A 15,442-nucleotide genomic window follows, 5' to 3' on the forward strand; every position below is an offset into this window, starting at 1 on the left:
TGTTCACTGTCCCACTGCGTCTCCTGGTCTTTGTTTCCCTGACTACACAGTGCTGATGTGTCTGGCGTTCCATGGGATGAAAGTGTACCCAATCGTTTGTGACCGTTAAGAAGAGTCCCTGTCCTAAGCTTAAGGTCTAAGTTCTGTTTTTTTTCCCCAAAATCTGTTTTTCGGGGTATCCGGCATCAAACAACCGACCCGCGGCACGGTACGGCCATCTGCTGTAATGGAGCAGAACTCGGTGCCGTTTGCCTGAAGTGGAGCGGAGGTCCAGTAACGCAGATGTTTTTTTGGAAGACGGGCGCTCGTCAAAACGCGCGAGGCGAGCGCTCGAGTTTCGGTCGCTGTGTCAGTGACCGGCTGCGGTTTGTGTCACCTTCCCGTTCCGAATCCGAGGTTCCGCCGGTGTCGCCCGTCCCCGTTTTTCACCCCCCCCCCCCCCCCCATGGTCTTTAAACAGGAGGGGAAAGATCCACATCACGAGCCCATTTGCGATAAAGACCTTAAACCGTCTAATAAATCATCTTCGTTTGTCCTCGGCAAACCATCGTCACACAAACCCGAAATTAGGTTTGTGTTTACACAGAGCCCTGCTCACCTTCCCCTCACACACACAGAATAAAATATCAGCGAGGCGACTCTTATCGCCACACACACATGTACACACAAGCATGTACACACACGCACACTCACACGATCATGCACACACACACACACACCTAAGGGTGCTCCACGCATACCCACACCCATAAACACACCCGCAAACACACCCACACGCACACACACTCCCACACACACACACACACACACAAGGTTGTGTGTTTTCTGGGGCCGTCACGGTGTTCGATCTGATGATGACGGCGCCGGGGATTTCAACTCACCGGACACGGCTGTTCCTCTCACGAGGTTCCCATGGCGATGACATCGTAGCAGGAAGTTTTACGACAGCCACCTTTTACTTTGTGCCATCGTTGGGATGGGCTGGGCGGTACGCAATTCACAGTTTTTGATGGATCTCTGCACCCCACCCCCGCCCAGGAGTAACATTCCCGGCAAGGTCATGTTAGCCCACGCACGCATGCTGCCTCAGAGTGAGGCACCACAGGAAACAAAGGCGCTTGTGGGCCAAAGGATTCCTGTATTCCTGACACTGATTGGGGCCTGGCTTAATAATAACACGGCTGTCATATAGCCGCTCTAAATTAAGCCACTTGCAGCACGGCTCCCCGGGCTGGAGGCGGGGCCTTTGAGGATCGTTCGCGGGCGCCTTCCTCCGCCGTTATTTTTAATTCGTTCTGCGCCTCGGCTCTCGCGGCTCGACGATTTGCGCCGGCGTAACCGTTAGTTACGTGAGTGTTGCTTGCGTGCGGATGAGCCGAAAGGACGAGTGGGGTTGTTGGTTGAGAAGCCGCGTTCGTCCGGATTCGCTCAAAACCGCAAAGCCTTTTTTAAAGTAAGGAGCTGTTTAATCCGGAATTAATCCAGCGTGATTAAGTAACTCGTCAACAGAGCCAGAAAGGGTGAAAAGGGCGCCTTTGCTCTGACACGATGGTAAAGACTCTGGGAAAGGCTTGTTTGTGTGTGTGTGTGTGTGTAGACTGTGTGTGCGTCTGCATGTGTGTCCACGCGTGTGTGTGTGTGTGTGTGTGTGTAGACTGTGTGTGTGCGTCTGCATGTGTGTCCACGCATGTGTGTGTGTGTGTGTCAATAGGAGGGGGTTCTCCTTTTCTGGATTCAGCAGCTGGATCCTTGTTTTCCTTATAAGGACCTTTTTGATTGACTCCAGGAACATGTTGAGTTCTCAGATCCGCGGGATGCCAGATCTGAGAACTCGACGTGCAGCGACTGCTGGCTCTTTCGCATCAAACCAGCTTGTTCCATAATTGCTCCATATGCTCAATCTGGCATGGAGGTAGGTATCAGAAAACAACAGTATGGATAAAAACTACCACAGACTGGGTGATTTCCCCCCCCCCCTGCACCTACAATAATAACGTTTGGTTCAGAGTTCGTTTAGAAAACAGCATGTTGATGACTGATGTATGCTTGATCTGAATCGCTTTTTGTGTGTGTGTTGCATATCGTATGCAGTGGCTTAGGGCTGTGGCTTGTAGCTTGCCGTGGCGTTCCTCATGAGATCGGTTGCCGGGCGGCAGTTGGTTGTATTAAAAGCCATTCGTCTCAGTCAAAGGGGCGAATGTTACCCGGGGTCCGAGAGGGTTCTGACAGAAGGACGATACCTTCACGCTGGACAACAGCGAGAACCGGCTGGGTCCTGTTTTACTTACATTTACATTTTACATTTACATTACAGGCATTTAGCAGACGCTCTTATCCAGAGCGACTTACACAACTTTTTACACAGCATTTTACATTGTATCCATTTATACAGCTGGATATATACTGAAGCAATTTCGGTTAAGTACCTTGCTCAAGGGTACAACGGCAGTGTCCTACCCGGGAATCGAACCTGCGACATTTCGGTTACAAGCCCAGTTCCTTACCCACTGTGCTACACTCCGTCCCAACACTTACATGTTGTTGCTACAGGAACGAGAGCGACGGACGGCGGACGTTCTTACGTGCATTTGAGACCCTTCAGATCAAACGTGGAAATGTTATTATTTGCGCTCGTTTGATGTGGGCCTGATAGACACACAGTACAGGCAAACGAAGCCAAATTCAAAGCTCACGGCGTTTTTTTATTAAATATAAATCAGCGGTGGTGCCTTTCATTTCACGTATCCGAGTAGCTCAAATCAATGATGTATTGTTAGGATTTGACATAGCCGGAACACAGTAATCACCACGACTGGGATACAGCAGAAGAGAAAACGGTGCAAGCATAGCACTAGCATATCTTCGTCAAGCTGCCATGCTGTTTCTGGTAATCTTTCCTGTGCAGAATATATTCCCCAGCTGTTTACAGCGGTCCCTAAGTGCTGAGAAATCAGGACACAAAAAATATATCTGCACATGCATTTGTGTGTAAATTCTCAATTTTCTCCGCCACCCCCCCCACCCCCAATCCTATTTATTCCCTTTGGCCCGTCTCCGCTCCCCTGCGTGGCAGTCGAAAATTGCCCCACCGTCTGATTCTAATTGGATAACGAGTTCGAATCCGTAAAACAAACAGCTTGATTGCATCCCTGATTGGACGGTCGCGAAAGCGCTTGTAAGGGGGCTTAAAAAAAAAAACAATTCAGCTCTCCCATCAGGGCCTCGTCTACCCGCACAAAAACAGAATGAGGGAAAGAGACAGGGGCAAGTGGAGGGAGGGAGAGAGTGATAGATGGACGCAGGAAGGGGAACAGCGTCGCCCTGGGATACGGCGGCGGCGGTTCCGTAGCAATTAGGCCGAGCCGCGCCGCATCCCGCGAATAAGGAGCGTCTGATTCGCTTTCCCCCCCCCACGAGTGTCAAGATGCCCATGGGCTCATCAAAGAAGACGCATCTCGGCCTTTCGAAACAACGATAATAACAACAGCGATAATAAATAATAAATAAATACAAAACACTCCGCGGCCACCCCTCCGTGGCAAAACGTCGTTCTGTAGCTACACGTCCCAGCGCCCTTTTTTGTCCCTCCCAGGGTACCGTCCGTCCTGACTTTTCAAAGGCTCTCTTTCATGTTAGAGGCCAAATTACTTTCCCGTCACACCGGAAGCCCAGCGAACACAGGTGCCTCTCTCCGGGTCCCGCTCTGAAATGGAAATTGCTCTATATATTTATGACTGTTTGAGTTTCGCCGTCCTCTTCCCAAGCGATCATCGGGGCCCTCTGATGTCTTTTGACCGAGGCGGCGGTCGGGCATTATAATTGGCGTGTTACCCTGGCGAGAGCGAGCCTTCGGCCAATATCAATAAAAAAAGAGAGAGAAAAAAAAAGGAAAAGCTCGCGCTACTTTACAGTCTGGCGAACGGCTCGCTCGCTCGCTCGCTCGCCAGCTCGCTCGCTCGCCAGCTCGCTCCCCCGTCGCTCCTCCCTGCTCCGAGCTCCCTCCGTGCAAACCGCAGGGGAAGATCAAATTAAAAAGTTGGTTTGGGGAACCGCCGGAGCGTGGATAATCAAATGCAGCGGCCTTCGAACCGAAATGACGGCCGGCTCGATTCTGAAGGCCCGTGTCTCGTACGTTCTCTTTTATGTCTTTTTCTTTTTTTTTTCTGTATTTTTTATTTTTTTTTCCTGCTGCTGCCGTTTTGGACAATGCACACTTGTGCATGGTTGTCACCCGGGCAACAACGTCATTCAGGTGCACGGTGGAACGCAGTCAATGACAATGCGTGTGTGCGTGTGTGTGTGTGTGTGTGTGTGTGTGCGTGCAAAGATTCATTAACTTTTATTGGCACTCAAATTGCATCCTCTGTTTCTGTTATTGATTTGACCCCAGATAAAACATTAATCTGTTGGCAGGGCAGGGGGATTTCAACTTATTTATTTACTTAATTTTTTTACAGGATTTAGATTCATGTATGTGAGAAACTACAGGTGTATAAAAGGGGTGAACTGCGTGAGGCCCAAGCTCACTGTGTTACAGTTGGCAGCCTTGCTCACCTTGTTTCCACATTACTTTCTCAGTCGTGAGAATGGGGAAAAGAAATATGGCGGGTTTTCTTTCTTTCTCCCGCTCAGAGCCCTCCTAAGCCTTGGTGGCTTGCGATAATAAAGGCGAGGTAAAGCAACAGCGAAGATTTGTTTCTGTGTTAGGAGCAGACTCTGTCGTTGCCAAGAGTTACCGCCGGCAAGCCGAGAGACCCACCCAGCCCCCCGAAACCTCCGGATAACTACCTCCGCCGACTGGGCGGGGTCCCGTCCCACGCCCCGTTTTTCACTCTCCGCTCGCCGCCGCGCGGCTCGTCCCGCCGTCCCGCATCGCTCCGCTCTACCCGTCCTGGGAACGGCGAGGGCGTGCGGCCTAGACGGGGCGGCGACGACGACTGCGCGTCCATTCTCTCTCTTTCTCTCTCTCCCTCTCTCTCTCTCTCTCCCTCTCTCTCTCTCTCTCTCCCTCTCTCTCTCTCTCTCTCTCTCTCTCCGTCTGCCGAACTACGCGGCCGTAAATCGAGCCCGCGGCCGGCTTTAAGCCCCCCCGCCGTCGCGCCCCGCCCCCACACCGCGCCGCGGCACGTACGCGCGGAGCGCCCGTTAAAAGGCGGTGATTTGTCTGCCTGGCGAGCCCCCTGTTCCCGACGGCCGGTCGACCGGGTGACCGACCGACCGAGCGGTAAATTTTTTACGTCTCTGCGCCGGTTCCCCTCCCCTCTCTCCTCGCCCTACCGCCCACGCCTCCCGTAAAAAAAAAAAAAGGAAAAAAATCAGCCGGAAAATGAATCTGGGAAGAGCGCGGGAGCTAATGACACGGGAAAGCTCATCAGTGTCCCGCTAACGAACGGCTTTTCTTCGCCGGGCGATCGCCACGGCCTCAATTTACGGCCCGTGAAAACTTCCCGACCTTTTAACGCCTTTCCTGGAGACGAGCGAAAAGAACATTTGGAACGACGACGGTCGCTTTAAACGGGCGTTCATGTCCTCTTTCGCGTCGCCGTGCTCGTTAACCCGCCGTGTCCGTGTCGGGATCGCCCGCTAAAACCACCGTGCGCGTTCGAACCTGGCTGTAGATGTCGCGTAGAGGTGCCTTGTCCGTCGGCGCGTCGACGTCGCAGCGGGGCCCGGTGTAAACAGTCGACTCGGATTGGTTTACAGACCGCCATCCTGCTCTAGATGAGCGATGGATTATCTCTGATTTAAAGATTTGATGACCGGTGATTGGTTTTTAAGCTTGTTCTCAGTGGTGAGGTGCCGTGAGACCCATCGCAGATGGACTGTAATTAGAAGCAAGGCTCGCGTGTCCGTCTTGAGTGAGCGCGTGCCAAGGAAGCCATACTCCAACTGACGTTTTTCCGTTTCTTAAGTGAAGGATTCGATCCTTAATGGAATTGCTTAATACGGCATATTAATATTTCTAAATGAGAACTTTTTTAAAAGTAGTTTCAGGTTATAACAGTATATTGCTTTAATTGTTATGTCAAACCTGGAGGTGTTGAGAAAGTGCTTCGCACATTACGGTATGCTTTTCTTCATAAGAACAAAAAAAAAATAATTAAAAAGAAAACTTCAAGGAGAAGAGCAGTTTTATGGTCACAGCCTCAGGTCTGATAAGAAAGTTAGAAATAGTTTGAAGTTAGAAAGTTTTCGTTCACTGATGCCTGATTCGTACTTTGTCGCTATGACCCTTTTTGACAAGTGGCAAAAAGGAAAGTGTCGCACGACACTGCGTTTATACTTCAGCGAAGGCCTGTGCGGAGGGTTCTGTTGTCTCTATGGTAACGATACGCCACGCCAAACTGCTAATGTTTACATCTGTGAAAACATGGTGGCGCCCAGTTAAAATGACTGAGAAGCAGGGGAGTAATAGATTTTAAATATACCTTTGTTTAAAAAAAAAATGATTTGAGAGGAGGTGGTCCGTCACTCAAGTGAACCGAAAATAATGAAGTATCCATGACAATAAATTTTGGTGTTCCATTTGGCTTCTCTATCAACACTCCCCTCTTCTGGCCAAGGTTCACAGTCATTGCTTTTTTTTTTGGGGGGGGGGGGGGGGGTCTCAGATCTGTTTTGGGAGGTTTCCAGTCTCTTTCAAGGGGCTGAGTTCCCCTAGATCCCCCTAATTCAAACCCTGTTCCTGGCTCTCTCTCTCTCTCTCTCTTTTATTTTGCGCACACTTCCTTTAAATAAGTCGTGTGCCAGGTTTCAGTTCAGCTGTAGCCCGACTGCTCGTTGCTAATCTTCTAAATTGTGTTCTCCATTGATTTGTAAGGCCCTACAATTTGTACGCCACTCTTAGGGAGTTCAGAGAGAATATGAAGCTGTTCGCCGCTCACACTTTATTATGGCGACTGAGAAAGGAGAAAAAAAATGGCCTCATCGGTCACCTGAACAGAATAAATCCTCAGAGTTATTTATACCGCTGTTAGGTATTGGGGAGAAATAAAACATTTCCAAACCCCTCTTTCCCTCGGTTGCCAAATAATCACTTACTGTAAGTGCTGGGTATAAACCCATCATTGCATAAATAAGGCAAATACAAAATAAGTCTGGGAAAGCCACAAGGTCATATTTCTACTGCTGGTTAAAATATACCTCGGATGAGTCTATTTACTGCTGCCTCCCCCCCCCCCCCCCCCCCCCCCCCCCCCCCCCGCCCTGTCGACTCCCCTGAGAGAGAGAGATTTTATGGAAGATGAGTTTGCGCTGATTGTAGTCTGGGAAACAGGGCTTTGCACTGAGTGTCAAGTCCCCAGCCGATGCCTGGTGGAGGTTAGGCAACTACGCATTTTCAGGGGAAACTTCTTATAGCACCCCCTAATGGTTCGGAGGATAATCATATTTTACACTTTTTTTTCCTTTTTTTCTCTTTTTTTAACTTTCACAACATATCTCTATCTTGAACAGACGTTACTGTGAAAGGCTTTGATGTTTCGGTTCTCAATTTAATAGGCGTCCTCAAAGACGTGTGCAAAGGTGCGTGCATTCTGGGAAACCTTCTGCAAACTGTCGTAATCAAATTGTGTGAAAATTACGATTGTTTCTGACATTCCAAATGATGAATTTGTCATCGGTCACATGCGGTGGTCATGCGTGTTTTGTCCTGCCATTGAAACGCATGTAATGTGTATAGATGATATGCAAGATGAAATATGAATGCAGAAGACAAGTGTAAAAGGTACTGAAAGGAGAAATGATGATGCGCGGACGCACTGGACTGCAGTGTCAGCTTCACCTGGGGGGGGGGGGTTCCTGGGGGTCCTGGGGGCAGGGGGTCTTATGAAGTTCTACCACTGAGGCATCTCATGCAGTGGCCAAAGAAGGTTTTTCCCGCCATTGAAACGCATCATGTTCCCCCCCCCCCCCCCCCCCGCTCCAGGTCATCCAGACCATCAGCGCGGTCGACCGGGACGAGCCGCCGAGCGGACACCGCTTCTTCTTCGCGCTGACCGCGGAGGCGGCCGGCAACCTCAACTTCACGCTCCGAGACAACAAAGGTGTGTGCCGGCTGGGCCTCCTGCGAGACCCTGCGAGACCACGCCCAACCATGTGCCCTGCGGCGGGTTGTTTCACCGTCCAGGGATATGTTGTTCCTTCTTTTAGGGCAGGGGTGGCCAACCCAGGTCCTGGAGAGCCACAGGGTCTGCTGGTTTTAGTTTTTACTCTGCACTTAATTATCAATTAAAGCAGGTGATTACACAGTTAACTCACCTCACCTGGCTTCTTCAGTCTAAGTGGTTGCTGTATTTAAGGTGAAAACAAAAACCAGCAGACCCTGCGGCTCCCCAGGACCAGGGTTGGCCACCCCTGTTTTAGGGTGTTAATTTAACGCATGTTCCCACTTGATTGGTGGATTAACTGATTGATTGATTGATTGATTGTTGGATTAAGAATTTCTAGTGTGGCATACGCCATGCAGTAGAAGGGTAGGGGCTGAGGAGGGCTGTTCAGTGTAGTTAGTATTTCTAGCCTAGGATGCGCTGCTCTGTGGAGACTTAGGGCTGAGGGTGGTGGAGCTGGGGGATAGTGTAGTGTAGTTAGTATTTCTAGCCTAGGATACGCTGCTCTGTGGAGACTTAGGGCTGAGGGTGGTGGAGCTGGGGGATAGTGTAGTGTAGTTAGTATTTCTAGCGTAGCATGCTCTGCCCTGTAGGGCTGGGGTAGAGCAGTGCATTGTGGGTCTGAAACTTCTTATGAAGTTTTAACACTCAGTTATCTCATGCAGTGACCAAAGAATCAACACAGAAACACAAAAGGGGGGGGGGGGATGATTCCTTGAGGCAGTGAAATAACATACTACATCAACAGTACTCAGATCTGGCCCTCGAGGCCAGTAATGCTGCTGGTGCTTTTTTCTGCCTGATAGTTCATTGATCCTTTTAATGCCACATGCCCCTGATTGGTCAGAGATTTAGCTGACCTGGTGTCCCAGGTCCACATCAGTACTGATTAGACGAGAATAATGTATATGCGGGCGGCAGTGTAGTGTTAATGGTAAGGAGCAGGTAACCTAAAGCCTTGTCGCAGGTTCCACTCCCAGGTAGGATGCTGCCGTTGTACCCTTGAGCAAGGCGCTTAACCTGCATTGCTTCAGTATACGTTCAGCTGTGTAAATGGATACAATGTGAATGCTATGCTAAATGCCTGTAATGTAATGTACAAGAATGAAAACTAGCAGTGCTACTGGCCTCGAGGGCCAGATGTGAGTATCCCTGTACTACGTGGATGTTGGGAGCATGTGCTTTTTTGTCACAATGAAATATGAATTTAAGTATTCTATTTTGGGTCCACAGAAGATTATTTATTTATTGTACTGTTAATTAGAGAACAAGGAGGAACAAGTGTGTGGTATTTATTTGTGATACATTTTAACAAACCTTTCATGATAGACATAGTGTAGAGTCAGAGGCAGAGTAGAGAATAGATTAATTATAATTATACTATAATTTCCATTCATCAGAACTGTTCCTGTTGCTCTCTGAAATATGCTGAACATTATTTTGTTTGCTCTCGATGACAAAATAGAATGATTTACAGTAGAACCTCAAAAGCTGTTATATTAAGGATTTCAATTCTTACATTTTCCATGTCACTTTTCAAGTTATGAGCATTCCTGTTCCAAAAAGGATTTCCTCTATTCCTGATACAGTCATATGTCTGGGTCTGCGGTCTCCTGGACAATCAGAATCCCCACCTACAAGTGTAACATATTTCCTGCCTGTGCTCTGGCTCCATAGGTTATGCATTTACTCATAACATTTGGTCCCACTCTGGAATGTGGGACCAAATGTTATCCGTTAAGAGTTTTATGAACACTGATAGAGTTGGAATAAACTCTGGACATTTTACAGTGTTTTTATTTTTTTTTCTGGATATAAGCATCTGACAAATAAAATGCAATCTAATGTAATGATACAAAATCAAATCACAGACCATTTTATAAACCCCCTGCACAAACACATACTGAACCTCCACCCCTCTGCCTGCCATCACGTCCTTGACTCCTCTTCTCCGTCCCCCCTCTCCCCCTTCCCCCACCCCCCCCCCCCCCATCTCCCCCTCTCTCCCCCTCCTCCTCTCCAATCTCCCCCCCTTATATCTCCCTTCTCCTTTCTCCCCCCTCCCCCCCCCCCCATCTGCCCCCTCTCCCCCCCCCCCCACTCCAGACAACACGGCGTCCGTCCTGACCAAGCGGGGGGGATTTCGTCGGCGGGAGCAGTCCCTGTACCGGCTGCCCATCCTGATCGTGGACGGCGGCAGCCCCTCCCTCAGCAGCACCAACACGCTGCCCATCCGGGTGTGCCACTGCGACGGCGAGGGCGTGGCTCAGTCCTGCAGCCCGGCCGAGGCCTACATGCTGCCCGCCGGCCTCAGCACCGGCGCCCTCATCGCCATCCTGGCCTGCGTGCTCACGCTGCTGGGTGAGGCTCCACCCACTTCGCCGCGCGCCCGTTTCACCGCCTTTTCAACCGGGTCACTCGCTCCTCCTTCCAGACCATAGGGTCGAATACGTATTTGTTTTGGATTCAAGTACTTTTTTCTGTGCTCTGTTGATCTTGCCTGGCGAGATCATGTAAAGCCTAGAAAAGTATTTGAATCCAAAACAAATACATATTTGACTGCTTCCTTCTAAATAATTAACAAAAAAAAAAAAGTTTGTTTGCAAAATGTAGTGCAGAAAATAACAGTAAAACTTTCCGTGAAGGCTATGTCTATAATGCATTATAATTCATTATAATCATGCTCACAATACAGTGTAATTGTTGTTATAAGCACTCATACATGTCATAATGCTTTATAAGAAAAATCATCAGAGTTTTATAATGCGTTCTTGCCTGTGACCTCACACTGCTGGGTAAGGCTCCGCCCAGTTAGCCAGTCGCTGTTTAGTCACTGTTCTGATCACCCCACTCCTCAAAACTCCTCAGACACTAAGATGGAGATTCCTTTATTTCTTGTACCATCTATTGATTGGTTGATGAGCACTCTCCGCTGCCCTGTTGGCACTGTTTCTCTAAGTGATGAATTCCTATAGTGTGTTTGCAGTGGTTTACCGCATGCCCTTATGTATGGATGCTAAATTGATGATTGATTGATTGATTGATTGACCCTATAGACCAGGAGGAATTCTACTTGTAGTTCTGCCACACACTGAATTGCCTTAAAACAGTGATTAACATACTGATTTTGCATTGCATTGCTGGTTCAAAATTTCTGCAAACATTTGTGCAGAAAAAACAGTTACATGTCATTGCCTAGACATTAATGTAGTATCGCATTATGCTTTGAGAGAAAAAAAGGCATTTCTCAAGCTGAGCGTACAGTTCCTGCATGATATTTAAACTCTTTAGTTCAGTCAGATATGATTATTCACTTGACGTATGACCTGACATACGATCCTTCTAAATTTTACCACATTATGACTCAGAATGAAGAAAAAAATCTTACTGATGGCACCTACCAAATCATCTCCAGGTCCGTCAGCTTAAGATTCTGTTATACGGATCATTGGTGGGTGTGTGTGAATTCCCATAATTTTCGGGGAATCACGACCAAGCTTGATGGCTAAAGGTTTCCGGCTCGGTGAGAAACAGCCACTGAAAACTTTACCCAATCAATAGCTTACTAGTGCATTGCCACGAAGGCAAGCTTGTTGTTCGAGCAAACATCCAGTCATAAATGAGCAATTCTTTTACAAAAACCTTTTTTTTTCCCTCAAATGAAATTTTAATTTCACTGAGACAAAGTAGATTGGAAAGTGTGCGCGCACGTTGGCTATTAAAATATTTGAGGTCGGCTTTGAGCCACCACAGGCTTTTTGTTTGACTGCCTGCGGGGTTCAAAGCTCGTAAACAAGAGTAGCTCGCATAAGAATGTTGTTGCGCTGTCCGCAGAGAACGAAAATATGAAAACTAAAACAATAGCGGATTTATGTATGAATTTCATGTACTCGGTGTCAGTTGGGAAGTGAATTAAAAGAAATGTGGACCAGGACGCATGAACTGTGTGCTAGAACTGTGTGCTAGCTGCTTTTGCGTTGTGGTTTGGTACAAAATTCTTCAGCCTCTTATATACTTTTCAGGACAATAACACATCATATGTGATGTAGTTTATGTTTTTGGTGAAAAGCATCTAGCTACTCACTCGGTATTCAATCCATACATCTGTACACATTTGTAAAAAAAAACACAATTCCAAAAATCTGATTTAAAAAATAATCAAAAAATGACAACGAAACAAAAGTTACAACAATACTTTCGACGCTGTGTTTCACAAATTATACACACACTGCTTTCTTACCTTTGTTTAGTTAACAAATCATTTTTTGTATGTATTACAACTTTGATTGAGTTTTATCTGAGCATGAAGCATAACGTTATTGGCGGTTAGCTGGTTGATGGGGTTCAGGAGCAGCTGACAAGGACTGTTTGTAACTGCCGGTAAATGCTCTCTTGCGCAGCGGCAACATTAATAATACATGACTTATTTTGTGTGGCTTGAGCGGTCCCTCCCCTCAGGCTTTTGACGGTTGGCTACACACGGTTGCCGCCGGTAACGTACGGCTCCCTCTCCCGTGTCCCTGAGCAGGGCTCTCGTTTTTTGGAGATTTCTGGAAAAGGTGGGGAATATTAGGAACTTCCATCCATCCAGCCATCCATCCATTATCTATACCCGCTTATCCTGGTCAGGATCGCGGGGGGTGCTGGAGCCTATCCCAGCATGCATTGGGTGAGAGGCAGGAATACACCCTGGACAGGCCGCCAGTCTATTGCAGCGCAATATATGAGGAATTTGTTTTTTTTTATTTTTATTATTATTAATTTATTTTTCATGTAAAATGGTGTAGGTTTTGCTAATTGGTCTGATTGTGTCAGATTTTTTTATTTTTCTTTCCTTCTGCTTTAAACGTGGAGCTGTGTGTAAATCTTGTGTTGGTTGCAGCGAAAGCATAGGATTCTCTGCACACTTTTTGGCAGTGACAGCTTCTCCTCTCTCTCTCTCTCTCTCTCTCTCTCTCTGTTCTTCCTTTCCCTGTCCTTTCTCTCACCCTCCCTCTCTCTCCCTCCTGCTCTGTCTGTCTGCCTCTCCTCTCTCTTTTTTCATTCTCTCTCCCCCTCTCTCTTTCTCTCTCTCCATCTCTCACTCCCCATCTCTCCTTTCCATTTCTCTTTCTCTCTCCCCCCTCTCCCTCTGTCTCTCTCTTGCCCTCTCTTCCATCTCTCTCTCTCTCCCCTCCCCTCTCCCATTAACACCACTCACGTAACCTACCCTCTCAGTACTCTGTACTGTTCCCGTTCCTAATCTCCCTGTAACGAGTCCCCAATCAATCAGCAGATTGCAGGGTGATTGCATTGCTTGGCTGGACAGATGAAGGGAGGAAGAGGAGGATAGCTGTCACTGTCACAGGATAATTTATTTCGGCCTTGAAGGCCGCATTTAAAAAAAAAAAAAGGAAAAAAATTTTTAAAGACAAAGAAGAATCGTACCAGAACTTTCTCTGACGATCAAATGTGCATTTTATTAAAGGCCTCAGCTATAAATGCTGTGACTGTAATTAGTAATTAGCACAGTAAAAATCAGTGCAGTTGGTGCAGTAGCCGTAGAATCTGCACACACGCGTGCTTGAAGGCAGTTAGACATTTTTGGGGTAGTTAAATTCAGTCATGAATTTACATAAAGTGCAACGGAGCGTCTTTCACTCTACTGGCAGTCGGCTTTTACTCACCTTTTTTTATTTTTTTTTATTCGTAGTCTTGCAGCATCTTGAGTAAGTGCTACTCAAGATGCTGCAACCACCATCCCCGCTCTCCCCCCCCTCCCCCAACCTCCCCTCCCCTGGGGGGCCCCAGTTGGATCATTCTGGGACACCTTGATTAGGCCTCTGCACTGACAAATTGTACAGAGTTATTTTAGGCCTGCCTGGTTACTCCTGTCCGTTCGTCCCATTTTTATCATGGTGGGGGTGGTGGGGGGAGGGGGGGGGGGGCGCTAGGGGGTTGGGGGTAGCGCTAGGGGAGACATGGGTGCAGATCTCCCCCCCCCCCCCCCCCCCCCCCCTTTCTTTAAGCAATAAATTTGAGAACATTTCACTGAAGGGGAGACAACAAAAAAGGGGGAGTTCTGAATTAAGAATTCGTTAAAAATAAGAACAACGTGTGCCGCCCGCATCAGACAAACAACTAGAGTCATTTCGCCTCGATGAAACTTCACCATCCACCTCCCAAGCACGCAAAACATCACGTTCATGAGACAGCCCAGCTGATTTCAGGAAAACAATGAATAAATAGCAGGCCTCACATTTGAAAAATCAATCAGCTGTTGTAATGATCGTCCGGCAGTTGCTTTTCCACTTCATACCTCATTTTGCAGCTCTACTTTCCTTAAGGTCAAGATGACATGATTGCAGTTGTAGCTCCGTACGCGGTTAAATGTTAATTCAACTCTTAACAGACTACATACACTATATTTACCAAAAGTACTGTATATGTTTTTTGATGGTTTGGACTAGGCCCCTTAGTTCCAGAGAAGGCATATCTTAATGCTAGAGCATGCAATCACATTCTAGACGATTCTGTGTTTCCCCAACAGTTTAGGGGAAGGCCCTTTCCTGTTTCAGCATGACAGTGCCCCAGGGCACACAGCGAGGTCCACGTAGAATAGGTTTTGTCGAGAACGGTGTGGAAGAGCTTGACTGGCCTGCACAGAGCCCTGACCGCAACACCATTGGGATCAATTGGAAAGTGCCCAACCTCACTAATGCCCCTTTGCCTGAATGGAGGCAAAGCCCTGCATCCCAATGCTCCAACATCTAGTATAAAGCCTTCCCAGGAGAGCGGAGGTTGTTGTAGCAGCAAAGGGTGGACCAACTCCATATCAGTTCTCGTAACTTTGGATGAGATGTTGGATGTCAGGCTGTCCACATACTTTCCGGTCCAAATGGGTGCACATGTACTCTGTAAGAGCTGGTTTATCACCGAGCATTTTTACGGTGTAGCCGCGTTTTTTGTACAAAGCCATTTTTGTACGAAGTAGCCGCGTAGCGCTGGTTTTTTTTTGCACAAGCTCGTCATTAGGACATATTTGAGCAGCCGCGTGGAGGAGTACTGCGTCCGTAGCGCTGTTAGTTTTTGCGTAGCGCCGGTGAGGTCAGGCGCGGCGGGGGCCGGAGCAGCGGTGGGGGGGGGGGGGTGGTTGGCCGGGCAAGGCACTCTGATGCAATCTAAAGAATTTGGGGATGGTGGCTCAGCGTCTGACAGCCGCTGTCACTCCGTTACCGCGGCGGCTCGTCACGGGCGGGGCCGGAGGTGGAGGAGATGAGGTCAGCCGGGGTCACGCGCGCGGGGAGCGATGGGGAGGAGAGGCCAGGCCTTAAAAATTGTGAACTGAAAATCCA

At 48.1% G+C, this 15,442-nt stretch overlaps 1 protein-coding gene across 3 annotated transcripts in view; it reads left to right on the top strand.

Annotated features, from left to right (window-relative positions):
• Window positions 1-15,442, top strand: part of cdh7a (cadherin 7a) — a 103,610-nt gene that overhangs the window by 76,792 nt on the left and 11,376 nt on the right. For all 3 annotated transcript variants that reach the window (XM_035430031.1, XM_035430032.1, XM_035430033.1), the window contains exons 10-11: window positions 7,928-8,045; window positions 10,215-10,469. In XM_035430031.1, coding sequence (XP_035285922.1) covers window positions 7,928-8,045; window positions 10,215-10,469 — 373 coding nt within the window. The remainder of the gene's footprint in view (window positions 1-7,927; window positions 8,046-10,214; window positions 10,470-15,442) is intronic.

Source organism: Anguilla anguilla, chromosome 8 (assembly GCF_013347855.1).
Source record: "Anguilla anguilla isolate fAngAng1 chromosome 8, fAngAng1.pri, whole genome shotgun sequence".
NCBI classification, from domain to species: Eukaryota; Metazoa; Chordata; class Actinopteri; order Anguilliformes; family Anguillidae; genus Anguilla; species Anguilla anguilla.